Source organism: Nicotiana sylvestris, chromosome 3, assembly GCF_000393655.2.
Source record: "Nicotiana sylvestris chromosome 3, ASM39365v2, whole genome shotgun sequence".
In the NCBI taxonomy this organism is placed as follows: domain Eukaryota; kingdom Viridiplantae; phylum Streptophyta; class Magnoliopsida; order Solanales; family Solanaceae; genus Nicotiana; species Nicotiana sylvestris.
Genome location: NC_091059.1, coordinates 221,241,219 through 221,263,551, shown reverse-complemented (window position 1 = coordinate 221,263,551; position 22,333 = coordinate 221,241,219). Strand labels below are relative to the sequence as shown.

Below are 22,333 nucleotides of genomic sequence, written 5' to 3'. Positions count from 1 at the left end.
CGCAACCTATTTGAATCACCATATATTTTTGACAATTAAAGATTTGCTCTACGCTGGACAAATTTCATAGATAAAAGTTAGTGATAAAAAAAACTAGCCTCGTTTTTACTAATTATACTAGTCAAGTTTTTACTGCAAAAGTACTTGATGAAATGTCAATCCTGCGAAGTGTTAAGGTTTGCATATGCAGCATGACAATTATAAATAACTAGTTATAAATAAAGTTGTTCAAATAAAAAAATGCTTATACTTTTCACTTGTACATTTATTTTTAATAGCTATTTTCTGACAGTAAATAAGGAATCAAACATAATGAACTTAGAGTATTCATTTATAGTATTTTAGAAGGCGTTTCGTTCTAGTTTATATATTAATTTAGAGACTCTATTATGTCGTAAATAATAAGTTTTCTAGTTTTCTACTGTTTGATGGACTCATACAAACTAACAATAGGTATGGGGGCAACAGATCCCCTTGCCTAATACCTCTTGTAGGGGCAAAATAATTAATTCTAGAGCCGTTAACTAGGATTGCAATTTTTGATGAGGAAATACAGTTCATAATACGCTTAGTAATGTTTGGGGGAAAATTAAAGAAGGTGAGGGCTCTATAAATGAAGGACCATTCAAGACAATCAAAAGCCTTTTCTAGGTCAATTTTTAAGAACATGTTGTGTGTTTTACCACGGTATTTATTCATTTTGAGCATGAGTTCTTGAATAATGATAGCATTGTCACTAGCCTTCCTATTTTTTTTTATAAAGCTTAATTGATAAGGGTTAATGAGGCTATTTAGGAAGGGCTATAATCCATTTGAGATGACATTGGTAATGATTTTGTAAATAGTGTTACAAAGTCCTATATATGCCTAATTTTTTTAAGTTATTTGCATTGGGAATTTTGGGGATAAGACATATGAGGGTGTCGTTTATACCATTAGGAATTTCCCCACTACTGAAGGCTTCTTTACAAAGATAAATTACCGAGTTGTCAATTATGTTCCAATAATTTTGGAAGAAAAAAGGATGAAGTCCATCCGGTCCCGGAGCTTTGTATTGTTTAAAAGAGAAGTAAACTTTAATAATCTCACCGTTTGTGAGAGGATTATCCAGTGAGGATAGGTCAGTATTGTTATAGCTTTTTGGACCGTATCTTATAGCATTCCAATCACTGGAGGTGTGTGTTGTTGTGAAAATGTTACTAAAACACTCTTTAGTATGATTAAGGATGACCTTAGAATCATCGATCCGATTGTTATTTTCATCTTTAAAGAAAATAATTTTGTTTCTTCTTTTCCTATTGGTAGCCATAACATGGTAAAATTTTGTATTTGTATCTCCCTCATTGAGCCATTGACTTATAAAGCGGAGTTTCCAATAGTCTTCCTCAATCTTTAGGATATTATTAAATTCAAGTTTCAAGGCAGATTCCAAATTTTGGTGGCTCGAATGATAAGCAGTAGAAGTTTGAATACCATTGAGCCTGGCTAAAATTCGCCTTTTATTCCTAAATATATCACCAATGGACTTTGGTCCTTAATATATATATATATATATATATTCTGAACTCAAATAGTCTTCAACGTATGTGAAAAGTGAACGTTTTAAATCCTAAAACACACAAATATAGAGAAGATCTTGACTCTTTCAAAATCGATCGAAATCTAGCTGTAATAAGTTTCTAGCTTTATTCCATCACTCGGGTCAATTGCATAAGTTAAATGTATGATTAAGACATAGATTCAATTTCAAAGTATATCTTACGCAACCTATTTGAATCACCATATATTTTTGACAATTAAAGATTTGCTCTACGCTGGACAAATTTCATAGATAAAAGTTAGTGATAAAAAAAATCTAGCCTCGTTTTTACTAATTATACTAGTCAAGTTTTTACTGCAAAAGTACTTGTTGAAATGTCAATACTGCGAAGTGTTAAGGTTTGCATATGCAGCATGACAATTATAAATAAAGTTGGTTCAAATAAAAAAAAATGCTTATACTTTTCACTTGTACATTTATTTTTAATAGCTATTTTCTGACAGTAAATAAGGAATCAAACATAATGAACTTAGAGTATTCATTTATTAGTATTTTAGAAGGCGTTTCGTTCTAGTTTATATATTAATTTAGAGACTCTATTATGTCGTACATAATAAGTTTTCTAGTTTTATACTTTTAAATAATTATTTTATACTATTTCCATTTTCTTTCCTAGGATTATTAGGAATTAGAATATCATTTTTACAACTCAAGTATACTTTATCACAGTCATGCTACATGTTTAATGCATTTTTATGTATGTGTGAAGTTAAGTAAAATATTCTTTTGTATGATTCATGCGTGTGCGCGGGGTCACACACACATATAGGAATTTTAAAATTTTTTGGAATCTTTTGATAAGTTTATTGTATTTTTATTTATATATTTATCTTATTAATTTATAAAATATTAAAATTAAAATATCCATGGAGTTTAGCCCCGTGTCACAAGGCTTAGGTCTCGCCGTCTTGCCATATGCCCATGCCTTTTAAAACACTTCATTTAATATATTTTTGCCTTGACAATAAATTTCGTAACTATGTCAGTAGAGAAACATTTTTTGTCCACTTTGTGCATTTCTTATTACTATCAAATTTGTATTACATTTTGATGGATGATAGATTTTAGAATCAGTTGGCATAAAATTATTAACCTTTTTGTGAAGAATATGTACCAACAAAATTGGTGACATATCTTAATTCAAATGTAATTGATTGGTGACTTTATAAATGCAAAATCTATTATATTATTTAGATCATCAACATTTGCATTTGTATAATTTAATATCACAATTGTTTAATCTATATTATTGGTATTTGCTTATATAACAAATTGTTTTATATTCATGGAGTAAAAATAAGGCAATAAATATAACTCTGACTAATTAAAGAATTTCAAATGCCATTGGCCAATAAATCTAACTAATTAAAGAAAATAATAAAAAATGTTAAAAAACTACTTGTCTCATCAATTTGCTAGTGATATTCAAAATTCATAATTTCATCTATAATACACGCAATATTAATAACATTCATTTAGAAATATCCGTAGCATATTTAACAAATTCACCAAATAACTTCTTCATTTATATTTGAATGAACGTAAGAATATAATTTCAAATAAAACATTCAATAATTTGAACTATAAACAAATCACTTAAGGTGAAAAAAGTATTAATTTATTGCCATAAAATATCAAAATGTGTTTCTTGTATTAAAGAGAGAAGCATTTTGTTTTTCTTGGTATAGGAGGGGAAAACCAATTAAAATACTCCAAACGTATAAAATGTTGATTAACAATTGTGAAAAGCCATTCTATTTCCAAATTTGTTTGTACTAGTTTCTAGAAGAGATTATAAAAAACCAGACATTCGGGGCCCGGAGCCCCGTAGAGTGTAGAATTCACGCCGTTGTCTGCGTACATCGGAGGCCAATTTCTTGAATTAATGGATGGCGACGAGGAAGATTTCGTATTCTACGGAACACCTATAGAACGAGAAGAAGATGTGACCAGCCGCAAGAAGAAGGCCGTCGCTGAGGCCTCTGGCCAGTTGCGAACCCTTGCCCCATGGAAACAAGAGGTACTCGATTTCATGGATTAATGAGTTTGGATTTTTTTTTTCTGCTCGTTTCTTGTGTGAAATTACTTGAGTTCCAGTGGACAATGTAACCTCCTTTTTTACACATTGCATAGCACCTTTTTTTGGGGGTTAAATATCACGCGTGTTGAGTTTAAGGTAGTTTTAATTGATAGTATAAGAAAGTTGATAATTTGTTTTAACGCTTTTGCCGAACCTAGGGTTGTTTGGTTCAATTGTGGGATAGACAAGGATATCCCATTGGATTAGCTACCCCACCTCTATATGGGATAGGTAATACCACCATTTTGGTATAAAATGTCTACGGATATTAACCAATACCCATAACCAAGCATGGGATAAATACAATCCCAAATTCTATGCCGCTATTAGTATCCTTATCGCGGTAACCAGACGACCTACTACTTTATTAATACCTGTATCCCATTTTATTTCCCATTCCCACTTTTGATTAAAATAGGTGCTTGATCAAAGTTTTTCATCCACAGAAGCTTTGTTGTTTATCTTCTTCCATCTGATTTTTTTACTTACTAGAGAAATTGATTTTCAGGTCACAGATGAAGAGGGACGGAGGAGATTTCATGGGGCATTTACTGGTGGCTTTTCCGCTGGATACTACAATACAGTTGGCTCTAAAGAGGGTAGAGTGTAATTTCCCATTTTATTGTTTGAGCTTCATTTCAGTGACTTTTGATAATTTTATTGGACCTACTAATGTAAGATTCTTTTTGAACCATTCATAACAATGTTGTAGGATGGACTCCGCAGTCATTTACGTCGTCCAGGAAAAACAGAGCTGAATTCAAACAACAGAGTCTCTTTAACTTCTTGGATGATGATGAGAAAGCTGTATGTTCTCTTTCTTGCATTTTCTTCATAGTTATAAACTTATAATAAGAATATAGAATGGTATATTATTTTGCTTTTGAGTTACACCTAGAAATTTCAATAAATATGCTGAAAATATATCAGCTTTTGGCTGGAAATGTGAGAGAGCGAGGGATGCTATGCTTACTCAAAAGATAATTTATTATCAGTTGACGTCCTTTTGCAAATACAAACTCCGTGTATTTACTTTGACAGAGAATTTTTGAGAGAATATACGTTTACTGGTTAATCACACGGTCTCCACCGTTGCCTTGGCAATGCTAGCTTTTACGGCTTCATGGTGCTCATTTTGTGAATTATCTGGAAGCTTAAAATGACATGTTTTTGAGTTGAGCTGGTACTGATCATCCGTTCATTATTGTTTCTGTTTCCCTAGAAGCTTACTCTAGTTTTACATCATAGGAAATGGAGGGTCGTCTGGGGACATCGATGCAGTATGATACATTTGGATTTACTGCTGCTGAAGTTGCTCGTAAACAAGCTGAGAAGGAGCAAAATCAGAGGTGTTCTATTATGTTTAGCTGCTTCTTATGTATAAAATTATTAGTCTGTTAGCTTAGACTGTTGTAATCTTAATATCCTCCTCATGAAGTGCAACCCTGTTTCTTGCAGTCTTGCTGCACAATTTTTACTGTTATTGAAAGGATTTATGTCCATTTTACATTAAGGCATGTTCTTTCGTCACTATATCATATATGCTTTGCATCTTCCTAAAAAGGTTCTTGTGATTATTAAATGACCGCATAATGGGTGAGATAGTCGCCTCCTTGATGTACATATATTATTCTCAGCAACAGATGTAGTCGACATTGCGAATGAATAGTTTTCTCGATGTACCAGGAGTATAGCTTCCCTTATTTGCTGCGTTTACCTATGCTGTCCGTGCCAGCCTACCCTATTTAACATGACTCAGTTAATTGTTGTGTTTAAACTTTTATTCTCTGTTTTTCGTTAGTGTTGGTTCCATCTTCACTCGAGTAGAACTAGATTGAAGGAACCTTTGATGTTTAAATTGCCTTCTTTTAGCTTTAAATTAATTACTCTTTTCCTTCATCTTCTTCTTTTTATACTTCTAAAATTTTGCTTGTACTGCAGGCCCTCTGCTATACCTGGACCAGTTCCGGACGAAGTGGTACTTCCAGCGACAGAGTCCATTGGTCTGATTCTATGTCCATTGAGAAGTACCTTTTGTTCTTGAAGAGAATAATTTCTCACTATGTTATTCTTATTTTTTGGGCAGGGCTCAAATTACTGCAGAAGATGGGATGGCGATGTGGTCGCTCAATTAAGGACTCACATACTGATTCCCTATATAGTATGTGTCTACATTTAAAACCCCTTTTCCCTATGTCATGCTTAGTCTGCTGAATACTTTTAATGTACGGAGCATTTCCTGGCATGCAATATTGGTCTCGGATGTAATTTAGCCATACATGCTTCAAATTGTTTATGTTTTTGTTTGGCTGGGTAAGATTGGGGAGTATTACAAATATTTTCCATATTTATATGTGTTATAGGGAGGTAATATCAAATATGAAGTGGAAAACCCAACTAGAAGATGGTATTCCTTTTGAATTCTGAAAATTCAATTTTCATAGCCTTAGTTGTGCTTTTGATTGAAGGGGAGCCTTGGCGTAGCTGATAAAGTTGTCTCCATGTGACCAGAAGGTCACGGGTTCAAGCCGTGGAAACAACCTCTTGCAGAAATGCAGGGTAAGACTGCATATTATAGACCCTTGTGGTCCGACCCTTCCCCGGACCCCGCGCATAGCGGGAGCTTAGTGCACCGGGCTGCCATTTTTTAGTTGTGCTTTTGAAAATTTCGGAATTTGAATGTAATTTCTGGTCTTTTTAGTGTGGTGCTCAGTCAAGTGAATAAATTTTTTATTTCTTAAGATTTTCTGCTCACTTTTTCATATAGAAAGCTTCAGTTTAAAGCCAATACCCACAAGGATATGATTATCTAAAGATTCATAACTTGAGGTTTTGGAACATTTGTGAATTTTGTTATGTACCGCTCCAGCAAAAACCACAATTGTTCTATGCATCTCTATTTTTGTGAGGATCCTTCAGAATTCCTTCCATTGTTAGTCAATGGAATTCAGTGAAAGTTTGTTCAACTAAGCTGACTGATTTTCGGGACCATGTTCTTGTCTGTCTGCTGATCTATCGCCCTCATTAGGGAGCAGTGGTGGTCAAAATGTGTATATGGTGATGTGGGTCGGTACTTTTTGATGTATGCCTGGTCGGTACCTTATTATCTCTTAGTATGAAGCTACAATTCTTGTCCTTGAAAGTTTAATCTAGTAGTTGAGTCCCTTGATGAGTTCAGTAGACAGTCCGACACTTAAATATACTAGACCAGTATTTATTGAGCTTTTTGAAAACAAGCGTGAAAAGAACTTTAGCAATGACTTAATTGGGCAGCTTTTAAGCTGCTCGAAGATAACTGTTAAGACTGGGAGCAAGCCATCATGAATTTCCACTAATTTTTGCAGAATGCTTTAACTAGTTGTTTGGCTCTGGTAGAACTTTAGTTTGATATTGAAAATTTGTATAGTCCAATCAGTTCTTGACATATTGTCAGAAGCAAACATATCGGAGTTGACAAATTGACCTTACTAGAGTACTTTTGCACTGGTTTAAGAAAGCTATTTAGACCGGAAGGAAGTGTGAACTTATTTTTTTTAATGACAATGGTGTCTGGGCCAACTTTAGCGCACCTTGACTATCCACCGGATACTTGCTACCTCTCACGAATACAAGTACCCAGTAGTTCTGCCCTCTAAAACTTGGGCTGATAGGAAGAAATCACCAAGTGACTTGATGTAGAGACCCCATGGTTCTCCTCCCAGTTCATTGACCACTAGGCCGCGGGTGCTAAGGAAGTGTGAACTTGTTTTACAAGTTTCATCAGAATTCCTTTTCCTTTGTTTCTAGAGAGTTATTTTAATGATGCCTAACATTTTTCATGTACATTTATGGTACATATTTGGTGTTGAAGAATACCTTCATAGAGAGTTGGGGTTACCGGTTAGCATCATAAAAATATTGGGGCTACCTGTTTGAGCTTTCATTGTAGGACAGTCAATTCTTGCCTTTGTTCTTGGCGTAATTTTTTGGGTGTAGTGTTTGATCATTGTTACCCAATAATTTTGAAGTTAAATATTTAATTCTCATGCTTTATGAACTGAGTAGATTACTTTATCAACAAAAAAAAAACTATGAGTGGATTTGTTGGAATATGTATATTCAGTAAACACGTCTCTCTCTTTTTGATCTGCAGATGCTAGGAGAGAGGCAAGAAAAGCTTTTCTTGCATTTTCTTTTGCTGATGTCAACACACAACCTTTGCGCTCAGGGCTAGTTGAAGATGCTGCTGATAATATTGTGGATCTACCAACTGATGATGGGAGTCAGTTTTCGAAGAGCACACCGGTGTGTCTGATGCTTTATATCTTCAAGTCTTTTTTCATCATCTAGGGCTTTATATTTCTGTTGCAATTTTGGAAGTTGACTGTTTCACCGTCTTGGTGTGTCTGATGCTTTATATCTTCAAGTCTTTTTTCATCATCTAGGGCTTTATATTTCTGTTACAATTTTGAAAGTTGACTGTTTCAGCGTTTTATTAATTGCATCTCATCCTCATGGTAATGCTTCATTTAGTCTGTTTATGTTACTGGCGTGGCCAGTGTGAGTGGAAGACTGCGAGATTTTGCTGTCTTTTTTCTTCTTTTTTTTGGGCGATACAATGATGCTATCGATTTTCTTAAAGCATTCGTTTCTTATAACTTATGCCCCTAATCTTTTAGGAGTGCCTGATGTGTGGATCTCAGTTTTTTCTTTCTCTTTCAAGTTTCAACTAGAACAAAGTGAGGTTATCTGTACTGAACTTTTTGATTGTATGATTTCTCAAGTTTATTCTATTCACTTTTTTGTTTGGTGAAAGAAGGGGATGTCAACTGAATCTAGTGATTGACCTATGTTACCCTGGATAATGAATAATATAACATCTTCTATGAACATGTTACATGCGAAGGGAATTTAGATTACAACATACTAACTCATTGCATGTATTTGCCGACCTAACATAGTTCCTTTGCCCGACATTGTTCTGACAAAAATAATTTTCTTAGAAAATGAAGAGTAAAAGGAGAACGAAAGCTGGCCTCAATTGACAACATTATAAGATGTAAATCAATTAAAGATCTAAAAAAAAAGTGCACACAGGCCTTTGGAGATTGATTACTCCAAGAAACAGTCTTTTTGTCATGCCATTCAATGGCAAGAAACTCTCTTTCTCAATGCATTCCTTTTTTCATGAAATCTTTTGAGTTTTCAGTATTTGAGAACTGATAAAGACAAAATGGGATTCTCCATTTGGGTTGGATGCATTCGTTCCTACTACATGGTTGTAAGCGAGATCAGAAGATTGTCATTTGCTTGCGTTCTTTCTTTTTCTTTTTGATAACAAAAGTAGTGGTTTTGTATTCTTACAGAAATTTCTATGCTCTCTTTTAATTTATGCTTTGGGATGCTTGGTTCCCTAACTTTTTTCCGGGTTGTTTCTTTACTTATTTAGGTTTATGTGCTAAACCCAAAGGAGGACTTGCATGGTTTAGGCTATGATCCTTACAAACATGCTCCTGAGTTTAGAGGTACTTAATGTCTCAATAAAGAGAAAACATTAGCTGAGCTCTTATATTGTCAGTGGCTAACTGCTTTGCTTATTTCAGAAAAGAAGAGGTCACGGATGTCTAAGAGTAGGGAAATCGGGCATCGAGAACCTCTAGTCTTGAAGGATAGCCTATTTGGTTTCAAATGTAAGATTTAATCCATGTGTTTTCATATAGTACCTTTTATCTTCTTTCAAAGACTACATTATCTATGTAGGCTCTTTAGCTATTTGGGTTGATTTTATCAGCAGGAAGGGTTGCTCCTGGATTTGGTATTGGGGCACTTGAAGATCTTGATGTTGAAGATGAAGATGTGTATGCATCAGGTTTATGTCTTCTCCTTTTGGCAGTAAATCAAGTTCGCAAAAATAAACAAATAAATTCAGGTTTTTACTGATAAGTGCAAGAATCAGTAAATTAGTTGTAGGAATATGGACTATGGAAATTCCTCTGCTGCCTTCTTTTATTCTTCTCTTATGAAGACAAGATCATTTTTTTCCGGTTGTGTCTATTCCTTTTTGTTGCAGAAACTCTGGTGCTGCTTATGGTTATACCAAGCACCGCCACTGAGTTTATGCTCATTGATCTTTAATGAAATTCTTTATTACTATCAAAAAAGTTTATGCTCATTGACTGGCCCCAGGGAGGGGGAGGGAGTAGTGGTTGGTGAACCAAAAGTTCGGGATAGGAAATTGAGGCATAAAAAGTTTGAAATTCATATGTTATCAATGGGGAATTTCATTGGTGCAAAATGCAGAAGTAAGGTTTAATAGAAGTCCATTTACTGGGGTGCAAAATGCACTCTGGTGCACTTTTCAAGTAATTTTTGTGAGAAAGCACGGGAGAAAAATATTATTAATTATCTAAAGTGTTGTACAATGCCTTATTTATATACAGTGATTACATAATAATAGGTATCTACTTCCCGATGTGGGACACTATACATGACTAACTACTTAACACTCCCCCTCAAGTCGGTGCATATAAATCATATGTACCGAGCTTGTTACAGATGTAACTAATACGAGAACCAGTGAGAGACTTAGTGAAAATATCTGCTAGTTGATCATTCGACTTCACAAACTTTGTAACAATATCTCCTGAGGGTATCTTTTCTCTGACAAAGTGATAGTCGATCTCAATGTGTTTAGTCCTCTCATGGAACACCGGATTTGACGCAATATGAAGAGCAACTTGATTATCACACACCAGTTCCATTTTGCTGATTTGTCCGAACTTCAACTCTTTGAGCAACTGCTTGACCCAAACTAGCTCACATGTTGCCATAGCTATGGCCCGATATTCGGCTTCGGGCTAGATCGAGCAACTATATTCTATTTCTTGCTCTTCCTAGAGACCAAATTACCTCCTACTAGAACACAATATCCAGACGTAGAATGCCTATCAGAAGGTGATCCTGCCCAATCAGCATCTGTGTACCCAACAATCTGCTCGTGGCCTTGATCCTCGAATAGTAATCCTTTGCCTGGAGCTGACTTTATATACCGAAGAATGCGAACAACTGCATCCCAGTGACTATCACAGGGAGAATCCATAAACTGACTTACAACATTCAACAACAACAACAACCTAGTATAATCCCACTAGTGGGGTATGAGGAGGGTAGTGTGTACGCAGACCTTAACCCTACCATGGGTACAGAGGCTGTTTCAAATAGACCCTCGACTTTCTTCCCACCAAGAACTCCCCACCTTGCTCTTGGGGTGATTCGAACTCACAACCTCTTGGTTAGAAGTGGGGGTTGCTTACTCACCGGAAAAGAAATGTCAGGTCTAGTCACTGTGAGGTAATTCAATTTGCAAACCATCCTTCTATATCTCGTAGGATCTCAAAGAGGCTCCCCCTGTCCAGGCAAAAGCTTAGCATTCGGATCCATAGGAGTGTTAATAGGTCTGCAGCACATCATTCCAGTCTCCTCAAGAATGTCTAAGCTATACTTCCGCTATGAAATAGCAATACCTGAGCTAGACTGAGCGACCTCAATACCTAGAAAATACTGAAGTGCTGAAAGAGATGCTGCTTCAGATTAGTAATACCATCATGATCATTGCCGGTAATAACAATATCATCAACATAAACCACCAGATAAATACACAGATTAGGAGTAGAATGCCAATAATATACTGAGTTATTAGCTTCACTAAGAGTCATACCGAACTCCTGAATAATTGTGCTAAATTTGCCAAACCAAGCTCGAGGGGATTGTTTCAAACCATATAGTGACTTGCGCAATCGGCATACAAGACCACTAGACTCCCCTTGAGCAACAAAACCAGGTAGTTGCTCTATATTATTTCTTCCTTAAGATCATCGTGGAGAAAAACATTCTTAATGTCTAGCCGATAAAGAGGCCAATGATGTACAACAGCCATGGACAAAAAGAGACGAACATATGCTACTTTAGCCACGGGAGAGAAAGTGTCACTATAATCAAGCCCAAAAATCTGAGTGTATCCTTTTGCAACTAGACGAGCCTTAAGCCGATTAACCTGGCCATCGGGGCAGACTTTGATTGCATAAACCCAAAGACAACCAACAGTAGACTTACCTGTAGGAAGAGGAACAAGCTCCCAAGTGCCACTCACATGTAAAGCAAACATCTCGTCAATCATAGCCTGTCGCCATTCTGGATGAGATAGTGCCTCACCTGTAGACTAGGGATAGAAACAATGGACAAAGATGATATAAAAACATAATGAGGTGATGACAGTTGATGATAACTTAAACCGACATAATGAGGATTAGGATTAAGTGTGGATCGTACACCTTTGCAGAGTGCAATTGGTTGACTAAGAGGAGACAAGTCCGCAGTAGGTGCAAAATCTGATGCAGGACGTGAATCACCTGGGCCTGATGCTGGATGTGGATGACGATGATAAGTCAAGAGTGGTGGAGTTGCAGAAGGTTGAACTGGACTAGGTGGTAGAACCGGAGCTATAAGTGGTGGAACTGGAGCTATAGGTGTTGGAGCTGCAACAGGAGCTGTAAGTGTTGGAGCTGGATTTGTAGAGGAAGATGAATGAGAGATAGTGACTGAATCTCCAAAAGATGAAACTGGTAGCACCTCAGAAATATCTAAGTGATTACCTGGACCTATGAAGTATGATTGCGTTTCAAAGAAGGTAACATCAGCTGACATAAGGTACCGCTGGAGGTCAGGAGAATAACATCGATACCTCTTTTGCGTTCTCGAGTAACCTACGCACTTAAGAGCACGATGAACTAACTTATCTTTTTCCGGAGTAAGGTTATGAACAAAACACGTGCTTCCAAAGACACAGGGTGGAAGAGAGAATAAAGGTAAGTGAGGAAACAGGACAGAAAATGGAACTTGATTCTGGATAGCCGAAGATGACATACGATTAATAAGATAACAAGATTAAGAACTGCATCCCCCAAAAACGCAACGGAACATGAGATTGTATGAGTAGGGTACGAGCATTTTCAATAAGATGTCTATTCTTTCTTTTAGCTACCCCATTTTGTTGAGATGTGTATGAACAAGATGTTTGATGAATGATCCCATGAGAGTTCATAAACTGCTGAAATGGGGAAGACAAATACTCGAGGGCATTATCACTACGAAATGTGCGGATAGAAACCCCAAATTGATTTTGAATTTCAGCGTGGAAGGTCTGGAAAATAGAAAACAACTGAGACCGATTTTTCATAAAAAATATCCAAGTGCACCTGGAATAATCATCAATGAAACTGACAAAGTAGCGGAATCCCAAGGTAGAACTGCCCCGACTAGGACCTCAGACATCTGAATGGACTAAAGTTAAAGATGACTTTGTTCGATTATCAAGACGCCGAGGGAAATGGGAGCGGGTATGCTTACCGAGCTGACATGACTCATACTCGAGAGTGGACAAGTGAGATAAACCAGGTACTGTTTTCTGGAGTTTTGACAAACTGGGATGTCCCAACCATTTATGTGATAAATTTGGTGAATCAGTAACAAGACAAGTTATTGAAGGAAGACAAGATGTGAGGCCATGTGATTTTGCAAGGATAAGGTAATAAAGTTCATCTGATTCATGCAGGTACCAATGATCCGCCCCGTATTGCGTTCCTGTATAAACAAGGTCATCAAGAAACAAAACAACGCATTTAAGTGATTTGGCTAAGCAACTAACGACAGTGAGATTAAAAGGACTATTGGGAACATAAAGAACAGAATCTAAAGGTAAGGAAGAAAGTAAACTTGCTTGACGTATTGTAGTTGCCATGGTTTGAGACCCATTGGCCATTGTGACTGTTGGAAGAGATTTAGAATACGAAATGCTAGTGAAAAAAGATTTGTTACCAGAAATATGATCAGATGCACCTAAATCAATGACCCAAGACTCAGGGGTTGAAGATTGGGAGACACAAGTCACACTACTATCTCTTTGAACAATGAAAGCTATCCCTGAAGATGTCTGTTTACATGCTTTGTACTGAAGGAACTCAATATAATCTGGTAAAGAAACCATCTGGATTGGATCCAACTGATTGTGAGTTAAAGGCTTCTGATATGAATGCCATTATAATGTTGCACCGGAGAATATAAAAGTGGTCGGAATTTGATTTAAACTTGAATGAAAAGACTCGGAATAACCTCCCGAGTAATCTATCAAAAAAAAGTTTCGTCGGAAAAATAACTGTAGCTGCCGGAAAGTCAGTGTAGTTGCCGAAAAATCTCAAAGTGATCGGAATAAAAAGAAAAAGGTATGAGTAGGATCGGAATTACTGTGCAACCAGGCTGTCCCGAAGAAGCTCGGCCAAAAAAATGGTCGGAAGAAGCCTCACGCTCCGGCGTGTGACGTCGGAGATTCACCGGAAAAATTTCCCGGCGGCGCGTGAGGGCGCGTGGGAGGAGGTTTGCCGGAGAAATTTTTACCGGTTGATCGCCGAAAGCTGATCTACCTCGTGGTGGTGTTGGTTTTTGCACAATACAGACGAATATGGACTTTTTTTTGCGGACAGTGCTGTTTTGCCGGAAAAAGGCTATTTGTTTTTTTTTTCTTTTTTCCGGGAGTCGCTGGAATTTATGCACAGCGATAAATATCTCACGATTGCTCTGATGCCATGTGAGAAAGCACGAGAAAAAAATATTATTAATTATCTAAAATGTTGTACAATGCCCTATTTATATACATGATTACATAATAATAAGTATCTACTTCTCGATGTGGGACACTATATATGACTAACTACTTAACAATTTTATTGAAGTCCCTTTCGTTCTCAAGTTTCTTTTGTATTTGCAAAATGTCTTTACTACCTTCTATTTTTCTTTCCCCATGTGTACTTTTCAAGAAAGAAGTAGTGTTTATAAGTTAGAGATTATAGCTTCGTTTTGCCATCCTGGATTTGCAGTACTTTTTTTCCCTCTCTAAGTAGACTTTTCCTGAATACAGTCAAGTGTTGTCCTGCATGCTCGTTTGGTCCAGTTTGCAGGTTGGAAACTGCAAAGTAACACACTATTTTTCTTTCTTCTAGTATCGGGTGATCTTATGACTTTGCGTTAATTGTGTCTTTATTCGCATCCCTCCAGCTCGTAATAGCGCAGAGGTATGGGGCAAAAATGTAGTTGTGCTTGAAAGTTTCTTATCTTGGCTATAATTCCTTAACAGGTTATGACTTCGAAGAGACTTATGTCGAGGAAGTTGAAGAGCCTTCAAGACCAAAGGTGGAGAATCTGAAACTGTTGGACAGGAAGGCGCATGATGTTTTACCTGGTTTTAGTGCTGCTTCAAAGTCCGATTATCAGCTGGAAAGGTATTCTCACGACACTTATTCTTTTATCGGAAGAAACTCAAGCTGTTTGTATCTTCTCCATCTTTAATTATCTTATTGCGCCTGCTTGACCACAGTTCAATCTAGAAGATAGAAAAAATCAGATGGTGCAAAGAATGTTGAAGCATGCCATTTTATTTTTCCTTGGATGGATGAAGGATATGTTTTTGAGCAGAGGATCTGCATCTGTGGGTGCACCCAGATGAAAAACAGCCAATATGTCACTATTGAAGTAAATAAAAAGCTCTTGTAATGGATACAGTAACTGGAATAATTTTTGGACTTAGTTTTTACACTTAATGTCTATTATGCATGGCCCAACATGTTCAAATTACTGTCTATAGCTATACCCCATGTTTTCTATCTGGGTTTGTCCATTTTAGTACCAGACTATGCAGATAAACAAGTCATGTCTTGGTCTTCCATTGGACAAATATGCCTTTTATTATTTACAACTTCCCCTTGTTTATTAGAATGAGATTCCGAAAGAATGTTTTGTATGCCATTCATTGGCTGCAATAGAGCTAACAAACATGAGGTGGATATTAAGATGAGAGAGCTGGTGACATGATAAAGGCCAGATGTTCTTATGTCCTAACTGTGGGAATCCTTCAGTTTTCAGCACCCATAGAAGGTAATGCCTCGAGGGGAAAGTTATAATCCCTTGATAAGTCTTTATCCAAAAAAAGAAGAGAAAAATGAAAAATTCTATTGATAAAGAAATTTAGTAGCAAAATTCCTAAGACCATTTTTTGGTTCTTCCACAACAATTTTTAGCTCTCCGCAATAAGGGTCGTCACTTTGCTTTTGTTGTGGGAGGCGAGGTTGAGATGCGGGAAGCGAGTTTGAGATGGTTCGGGCATGTTAAGAGGAGAAGTATAGAAGCCCCGGTTAGAAGGTGCGAGCGGTTAGCCTCGGTGAGCAGTAGGAGGGGTAGAGGTAGGCCTAAGAAGTCTTGGGGAGAGGTTATTAGGCGGGTCATGGCGCAACTGGAGCTAACTGAGGACATGACCCTAGACAGGAGAGTGTGGAGGTCAAAGATTAGGGTAGAAGGTTCATAGGTAGTCGAGCGTTTCTCTTTGTCTTACTCAGTTTGCTAGCATTAGTGTTAGTATGATATATGGCTATTACTACCTAGAGTTTGACTGCATTCTTTGATTCGATCTTATTTCATCTTGTTGTTATTCCTACTTGTTGCAATTACCTTTTCTCTTTTTCTGTCGTTCTCTAGTCGAGGGTCTATCGGAAACAACCTCTCTGCCATTCTAAGGGTTGGGGTAAGGCTGCGTGCATATTACTCTCCCCAAACCCCACTCGTGGGAAACTACTGGGTTTGTTGTTGTTGTTACTTTGCTTTTGTTGTGGTCATGAAGGATTTAATGACTCCTTTATCCGTCTTTTGTTGTTTCCTCATCTATTCTACAGCTGCTATTTCTCTAGATGCGATCAAGAAATTAAGTTATTTAAGGTGTATGGTCACACTTGCATATGATGGAAACCTTGTCAACTTTTATTTCATTTTTTTCACTCTAACTCATATTTGTTCACCAATGTCAACAGATTTGATCCTCCAGCGATTCCACAGAATTTTGTTCCCCATCATAAGTTTGCAGCTCCGCTTGACTTTGATTACAAGACTTCAGATCTCCCTCCCCCTGATGTTCCTCCTCCAGAGGATAATAATCTTAGAATCTTGATTGAAGGGTTGGCTACATTAGTAGCTCGTTCCGGTAAATTACTTGAGGACATTTCTAGAGAGAAAAATCAGTTCAACCCTTTATTTGGTTTCCTGAATGGAGGAATGGGTCGTGACTATTATGCAAGGAAACTTTGGGAGGAGAGACAGAAACGTAATGATCAAGGCAAACAACAGGTGGATGCAAAAATGTCTCGGAATGTGCAGAAGATGACCGCGGAAAGCCGCGGTCAGATATTAGGAGAGAAGCCTATCGAAAGAAGTTTGAGAGACGCAAATACTGCTGGTATATCTGCTGATGTGATCAATTTCCCATCCAATCTTTCAGATACATTTACTAAACCTGCTTCAGTGGTAAGTAGTTCACTACTGGGTAGCTTTAGTATAGCTTGATACTCAGTTTCGGCTGAATAAATCTTTGGTTGTTTCACGAACTATCTTGGCACCATTTTAAGTCAACTTTGGTAGGGGTCGGTCAAGGTAGTGTCTTACTGTTTGTCTTTTCTGGTGTCCAAGACAAAGGTTGGTATACTTGGGATCCAGGTTCCTTTTTCTTTTTTTAAACTTAATTTTTTGGCCTCGATTTTAAGTGTAAAAATGTCATATGTATAGTGATCATCAAAGTTGGCTACTTTTAGTTGAAAAGTTGTCTCGTTTATGTAGCAAGCTGTATTCAGATTTAGTGCTGAGTAACTAGTAGATTAGTGTTTAAGGCCTCAAAAATGAAAAATGCATTTGAGGTTAGAAAGGCATACATGAGTTAGTTTTGCCACAGCGTAAACTGGAATTTGTTTTGGTGATTGCTGATTCTGAACTTCCTTTCTGCAGACTGAACTTCCTGAAGCTGCAAAGCCTTTCCAAGATGATCCTGCTAAGCAAGAAAGGTTCGAGCAGTTTCTGAAGGAAAAATACCACGGAGGTCTTCGCCCTAAAGATGGTGGTGGAGCAAGTAATATGTCAGAAGCTGCTCGTGCTCGTGAAAGGTTAGAATTTGAATCTGTAGCCGAGGCAATAAATAAAGGAAAATTGGGAAAGGAAAGTGTTCCGCCTAATGAGTTTTTCTCAAGTACGTTAGCTACTGCAGGATTGCAATTCACTTCTGGAGCTGAGGCACGTACACTATCTAACTTCTGAGTGAATGGTTTGAAGTTGGCAGTTTGTCCTGATTTTAACTGCTGTCTGTTGCAGCTACCTAAATTTGGTAAAGATGATGGTTTAGCGGCAGCAAAAATGTATCCAAAACGGGAGAAATTCCAGTGGCGACCTTCACCTCTTCTTTGCAAGCGCTTTGATCTTAATGACCCTTATATGGGCAAGGTACCAACAATTAGTGTATATTTCATGATTGTTATGTGTCAATCTATCAAACTCCACCCCTGTACTTTGGCTGGGCACTGGTATCTCCTGAAGAAATTGCAGTTGTTGAAGTCATCAACTTTTTCTTTTTATGAAAGTTCAGTTGGGCTTCATGTGTTTTCCCAGGAAAGCCTTTTTTTTTATATATATATTTAAAACCATGGTGTCCGGGACGATTAATCCACAGGGTACCTGATACCTCCCACCAACACATGTACCTACTAATTCGCTAAGAGTTAAGCACATCTTCACGCTAGCAGTGAGGTTGGTTCTGGTAGATGAGAGGACAGTTGACAGATGATTGTGATACGGGTTGTTTTCCTTCCTTTTTTTTTTAACTGTAATTGATTGTCACGGTAAACATTCTTGAATCTTGAGTGTAGGAATTTTCTGATTTCTTCTCTAAGTGATCCAAATAGAATTAGGTTATTCACATGGAATTTAATGGATTTGATATATTTAGGCTTTTGCTTGTGATGTAGGCTGTAATTATGACTTGCGAAGATAAAGGGGTCTCCTTGTTATCCGTAGATACCTAGTTGGCTCCTAGTAAATTATTGCTTTTTGATGGATATGGCAAGATTAAGGGAGTCCAAGTTTCCAGGGAGAATTCACCTTATTTGTATGTGGCCTTTTTTAATCTTTTAACTTTTTCTTCAGCTCTTGAAAACGAAAAGTCCCTTTTTTATCAATTAAAAAAAAGTCATTGCTATATTTGCATTCAGCACCTCTTGTATTTTCTGTTCTGGAAGTTGATTTAGGCTTTGACATAAGAATGTCTTTTACAAAGATTGAAACTAAGAAGAGCAAAATAAAATAAAAAATAAAAAAACTCCTTTGTCATCAGACAGTGGTCTACTACTCACTGTTCTGGTGATCTTTCCAGTCACACTCTCTCCATCCACAGTTCCTCCTATTCTTTCGGCAGCTCTTCCTGCCTTTGTTTGACAACTTTTCGAGCAGCTTTTTTGAAATACTGGCTACGTGTTATTCTCTCAAGGGTTTAATTTATTGAGGCGCAGAATGAGCAAACTCAATTTGGTATCCCGCCTTGAGGTTGAGGGGCATCTTACAATGTTAAGATTACTGAGAGCGTGTTAGATTGTTAAGTGATAGTGTTAGAATGTTAGAAGTGTTAGTTTTTAAATTAGATATTGTCCTTGTTAGACATATTGTTTAGATATATATAAATAGGTGAGTTGTTATTATCTAATTCTGAAGTCATTCAATACATCTTTATCTAATTCTTTTGCCATGTATCACCAAAGTTGACTGAGCTCTATCTTGTATTATGCAGCCACCCCCAGCTCCACGCTCGAGGAGCAAATTGGACTCACTTGTATTTTTGCCTGATTCTGTTAAAGCTGCAAAGCTTGAAGAAGATGATGTTTCTGGGGATAGGATCGAATCCTCTCTCCGAGTCCAGGAAGGCCGTAAAGAAGGAAAACTAATGGTTGACCAGGAAATTGAGGTTGAGACAGAACCAGAAAATGTTGAAAGGCCTGTTGATTTGTACAAGGTATTTAGTCTTCTTGTCCAAATCAGTTGTTAAAGTATACTGTAGTTCCTTATTGAAAGGAGACTATTCTTGCTAAGTTCTCTCTTATTTGGGATATTCACAATACTGATTTTGCTATTGGGACAACGATAATATATCCGCAATAAGCGCTTCTATTTGCTCCTTGATGAGGTTGTATATCAGATGTATCAGATGTATGTGATAGATCGTAACCTCGAGGTTACAAAAACGAGGTTAGAAACTAGTGCTTTTAGATTAGGTTAAAAAAACTAGTGCTTTCGATTACTTAGTTTTTTTAGGGAGGTCAAAAGGGATAGGTGGTACTTTTACGGAGGTCAAAAGGGATGGAAGTGTGGAATGTTTCTTCTCTCATTTTTCTTTGTTTGAAGAAGGGTTGGGATGGCTTATTTTCTTCTCAATTTCTAGTTCCACGAATGGGTGAGTGGCGGGTTCTATTGCTTTCTGATTGGGGCTATTGTTCTCAGGAATTCCTCCCTGCTTTGTGGATCAAGTTGGAAATCTCATGAACTTAGCTACTGCTTGGGTTAGTTGGTTCAGTTTCCTAGTGCATTGCCTGAAGAAGGATGCTTTTTTGCTGATATTGATTATTTTAAAAAGTAGTTCAATTTGCAACTGCCTTACTGCTGTTTCCTATGCTGCTCGGACTCTCCAAAAATGTGGCCGGATATGTGTCGGATCCTCCAAAAGTAGTGCATTTCTGAAGGATCCGACACGGGTGCGGCTATATTTTGGAGAGTCCGCGCAACATAGGTTGTTTCTAGCAGATATGTTTTTTCTTCTTTTTTTTCCCCTTCTGTTGGAGTGGGATGGGGTTGGGTGGTTTTCTTAGAGTTTTTAAGATCAATCTGCTAATGAGCGAGTAGTGTGACTTCAATTATCTAATGTGCTTTGTTCCCTGGTGTGTGATGGGATGGGGTTGGGTGCTTTTCTTAGAGATTGTAAGATCAAGCTGCTGATGAGCGAGTAGTATGAATTCATTTACCTAGTGTGCTTTGTCTCCTTTGCATAAGCTTACAGCCTATCGTATTGTTCAATATTCATCTGTAGGCTATATTCTCTGATGATTCGGATGATGAAGCAGAAACTAGCAATCAGAATGTTGCAGAGTATCCTCAAAAGAAGGTTGAAGCTGCTAATACAACTTTAAATCGCTTAATAGCTGGTGACTTCTTAGAATCATTGGGCAAAGAACTAGGTTTGGAGGTTCCTGTCGATATGCCTTTGCCAGAAAACAAAACCAGTAACCCAGCTAAAAAGGATGCTGTTCCGGTAGATCTGGGAGCAAAGAGCATTAACCAAACTGGTAATGCATCATCCGCCTCCCACACTGTTGGTGCGGATTTGTCAGATCCAGTATTGGCAGTAGGAAATAGTAATCAGAACATCTCTCGAGAAGGTAGATCTAGTAGAGAAGGAACTATAGATATCAACTCTCAGAGAAATGGTCGCGGAGGAAGTGTAACTGAAAGATACGGGGATGATGTTGAAAAAAATAGGTTTGAAAAGGAAACTCAAGCACATATACTTGCAAAAGCAAAAGGAGATCAGCACCAAAATAAGAGCAGCAGTTCATCAGAAGATGAAATTGATAGAAAGCGCAGGCGAGCTCACAGAAGCAGCAGTCCAGATGGGGATGCCTCTTCTCATTCATCCGAAGATTATAAAGACCGTCATCGTTCAAGGTCACGAAAGAAAAAATCATCTCAGGAAAAGAGTAGTAGAAGGCACTCAAAGCACCATAAACATAGAAGGAGAGACTCTCGAAGTCCTAGTAGACATTCTCGTCACGGTGGTTCAGAAAAAGAACGTAGAGAAGCTAAGAGAGAGAAGCGTAGATACAGGAACTGAAACATTTTATCATCTGCCCAATTGAAATGGATTTAAGGAACTACTTTAATTCATTGCTGAATAAATATCCACGATGTTCCAGATAAATGGTTTGTTTCTACTGGATCAGTTCATGCTACTTGCTTTTACTGCTTTGTGCCCATTTGAGCACTATGCAGAGAGCTCGTGCTCTTTGGTCAATCAATAGGTGCCAAGAGACAGGATGCTGAAGATCTCACTAGGAAAATCCTTCGACTTGCCAAGTGATCATCTTCATTCAGTCTGCTCTGGCTCATCTCATCCATCGAGCTTTTCATTGTACACAGTTGTATAATTGTAGGGTTGGTCTGAATATCTGTTTCATGGTTTAAAGACTTATTTAATGGTAAAGCAGGCCACCTATATTTCTTTCTGAGGTCTTGGGAATTGGTTTGTACGTTCTATGTTGTATGTGATTCCTTTTTTACTATCTGAGCAAGTGGATTTTTCTATCTATCCTGCTTCAATTTTTCCAATACTCTTTTTTCTTTTCAATTTTCTTTTCTTCTTTGGAGGTTGCACTGAAAAATGGCAAATGTATACCTGGGAAGGACGTCGCAACTGGTTTATGGCTTGCTTGTCGGAAGTTTACTTGTTAAGCTGATGCATTGCTAGATAGAGCTTTGCATTCTCCATCCTTTAAAATGAAAAAACCTGTGGAATGACGATGATAGAGTAATTGATCCCATATCAAGCTCTAGAAAAGGATACTGCCTTACATGGGTGAAGTGATTTTACTTCCTACTAAGTATAAGCTAGTTGCCTTTACAAGTTATAAGGATCAGTTCGACGAATTGTCGAAGTAATTCCTGTTACCTCGCCTACAGGCAAACTACTTGACCTTAGGCCTAAGCGCCATATAAGTCAA

The 22,333-nt window shown here is 37.5% G+C and overlaps 1 protein-coding gene across 1 annotated transcript; it reads left to right on the top strand.

Moving 5' to 3' along the window:
- The first annotated feature begins 3,346 nt into the window (after nt 1–3,346).
- Nucleotides 3,347–21,919, top strand: LOC104216308 (G patch domain-containing protein TGH). The gene is made up of 16 exons (XM_009766331.2): nt 3,347–3,620; nt 4,189–4,279; nt 4,393–4,487; nt 4,929–5,029; nt 5,622–5,683; nt 5,767–5,841; nt 7,813–7,964; nt 9,109–9,184; nt 9,263–9,349; nt 9,451–9,528; nt 14,845–14,989; nt 16,568–17,057; nt 17,532–17,813; nt 17,892–18,020; nt 19,357–19,578; nt 20,647–21,919. Exons 1-16 carry the CDS (start codon nt 3,486–3,488, stop codon nt 21,445–21,447), a joined length of 3,021 nt encoding a protein of 1,006 aa, XP_009764633.1. The 5' UTR covers nt 3,347–3,485; the 3' UTR covers nt 21,448–21,919.
- Nucleotides 21,920–22,333: the final 414 nt, after the last annotated feature.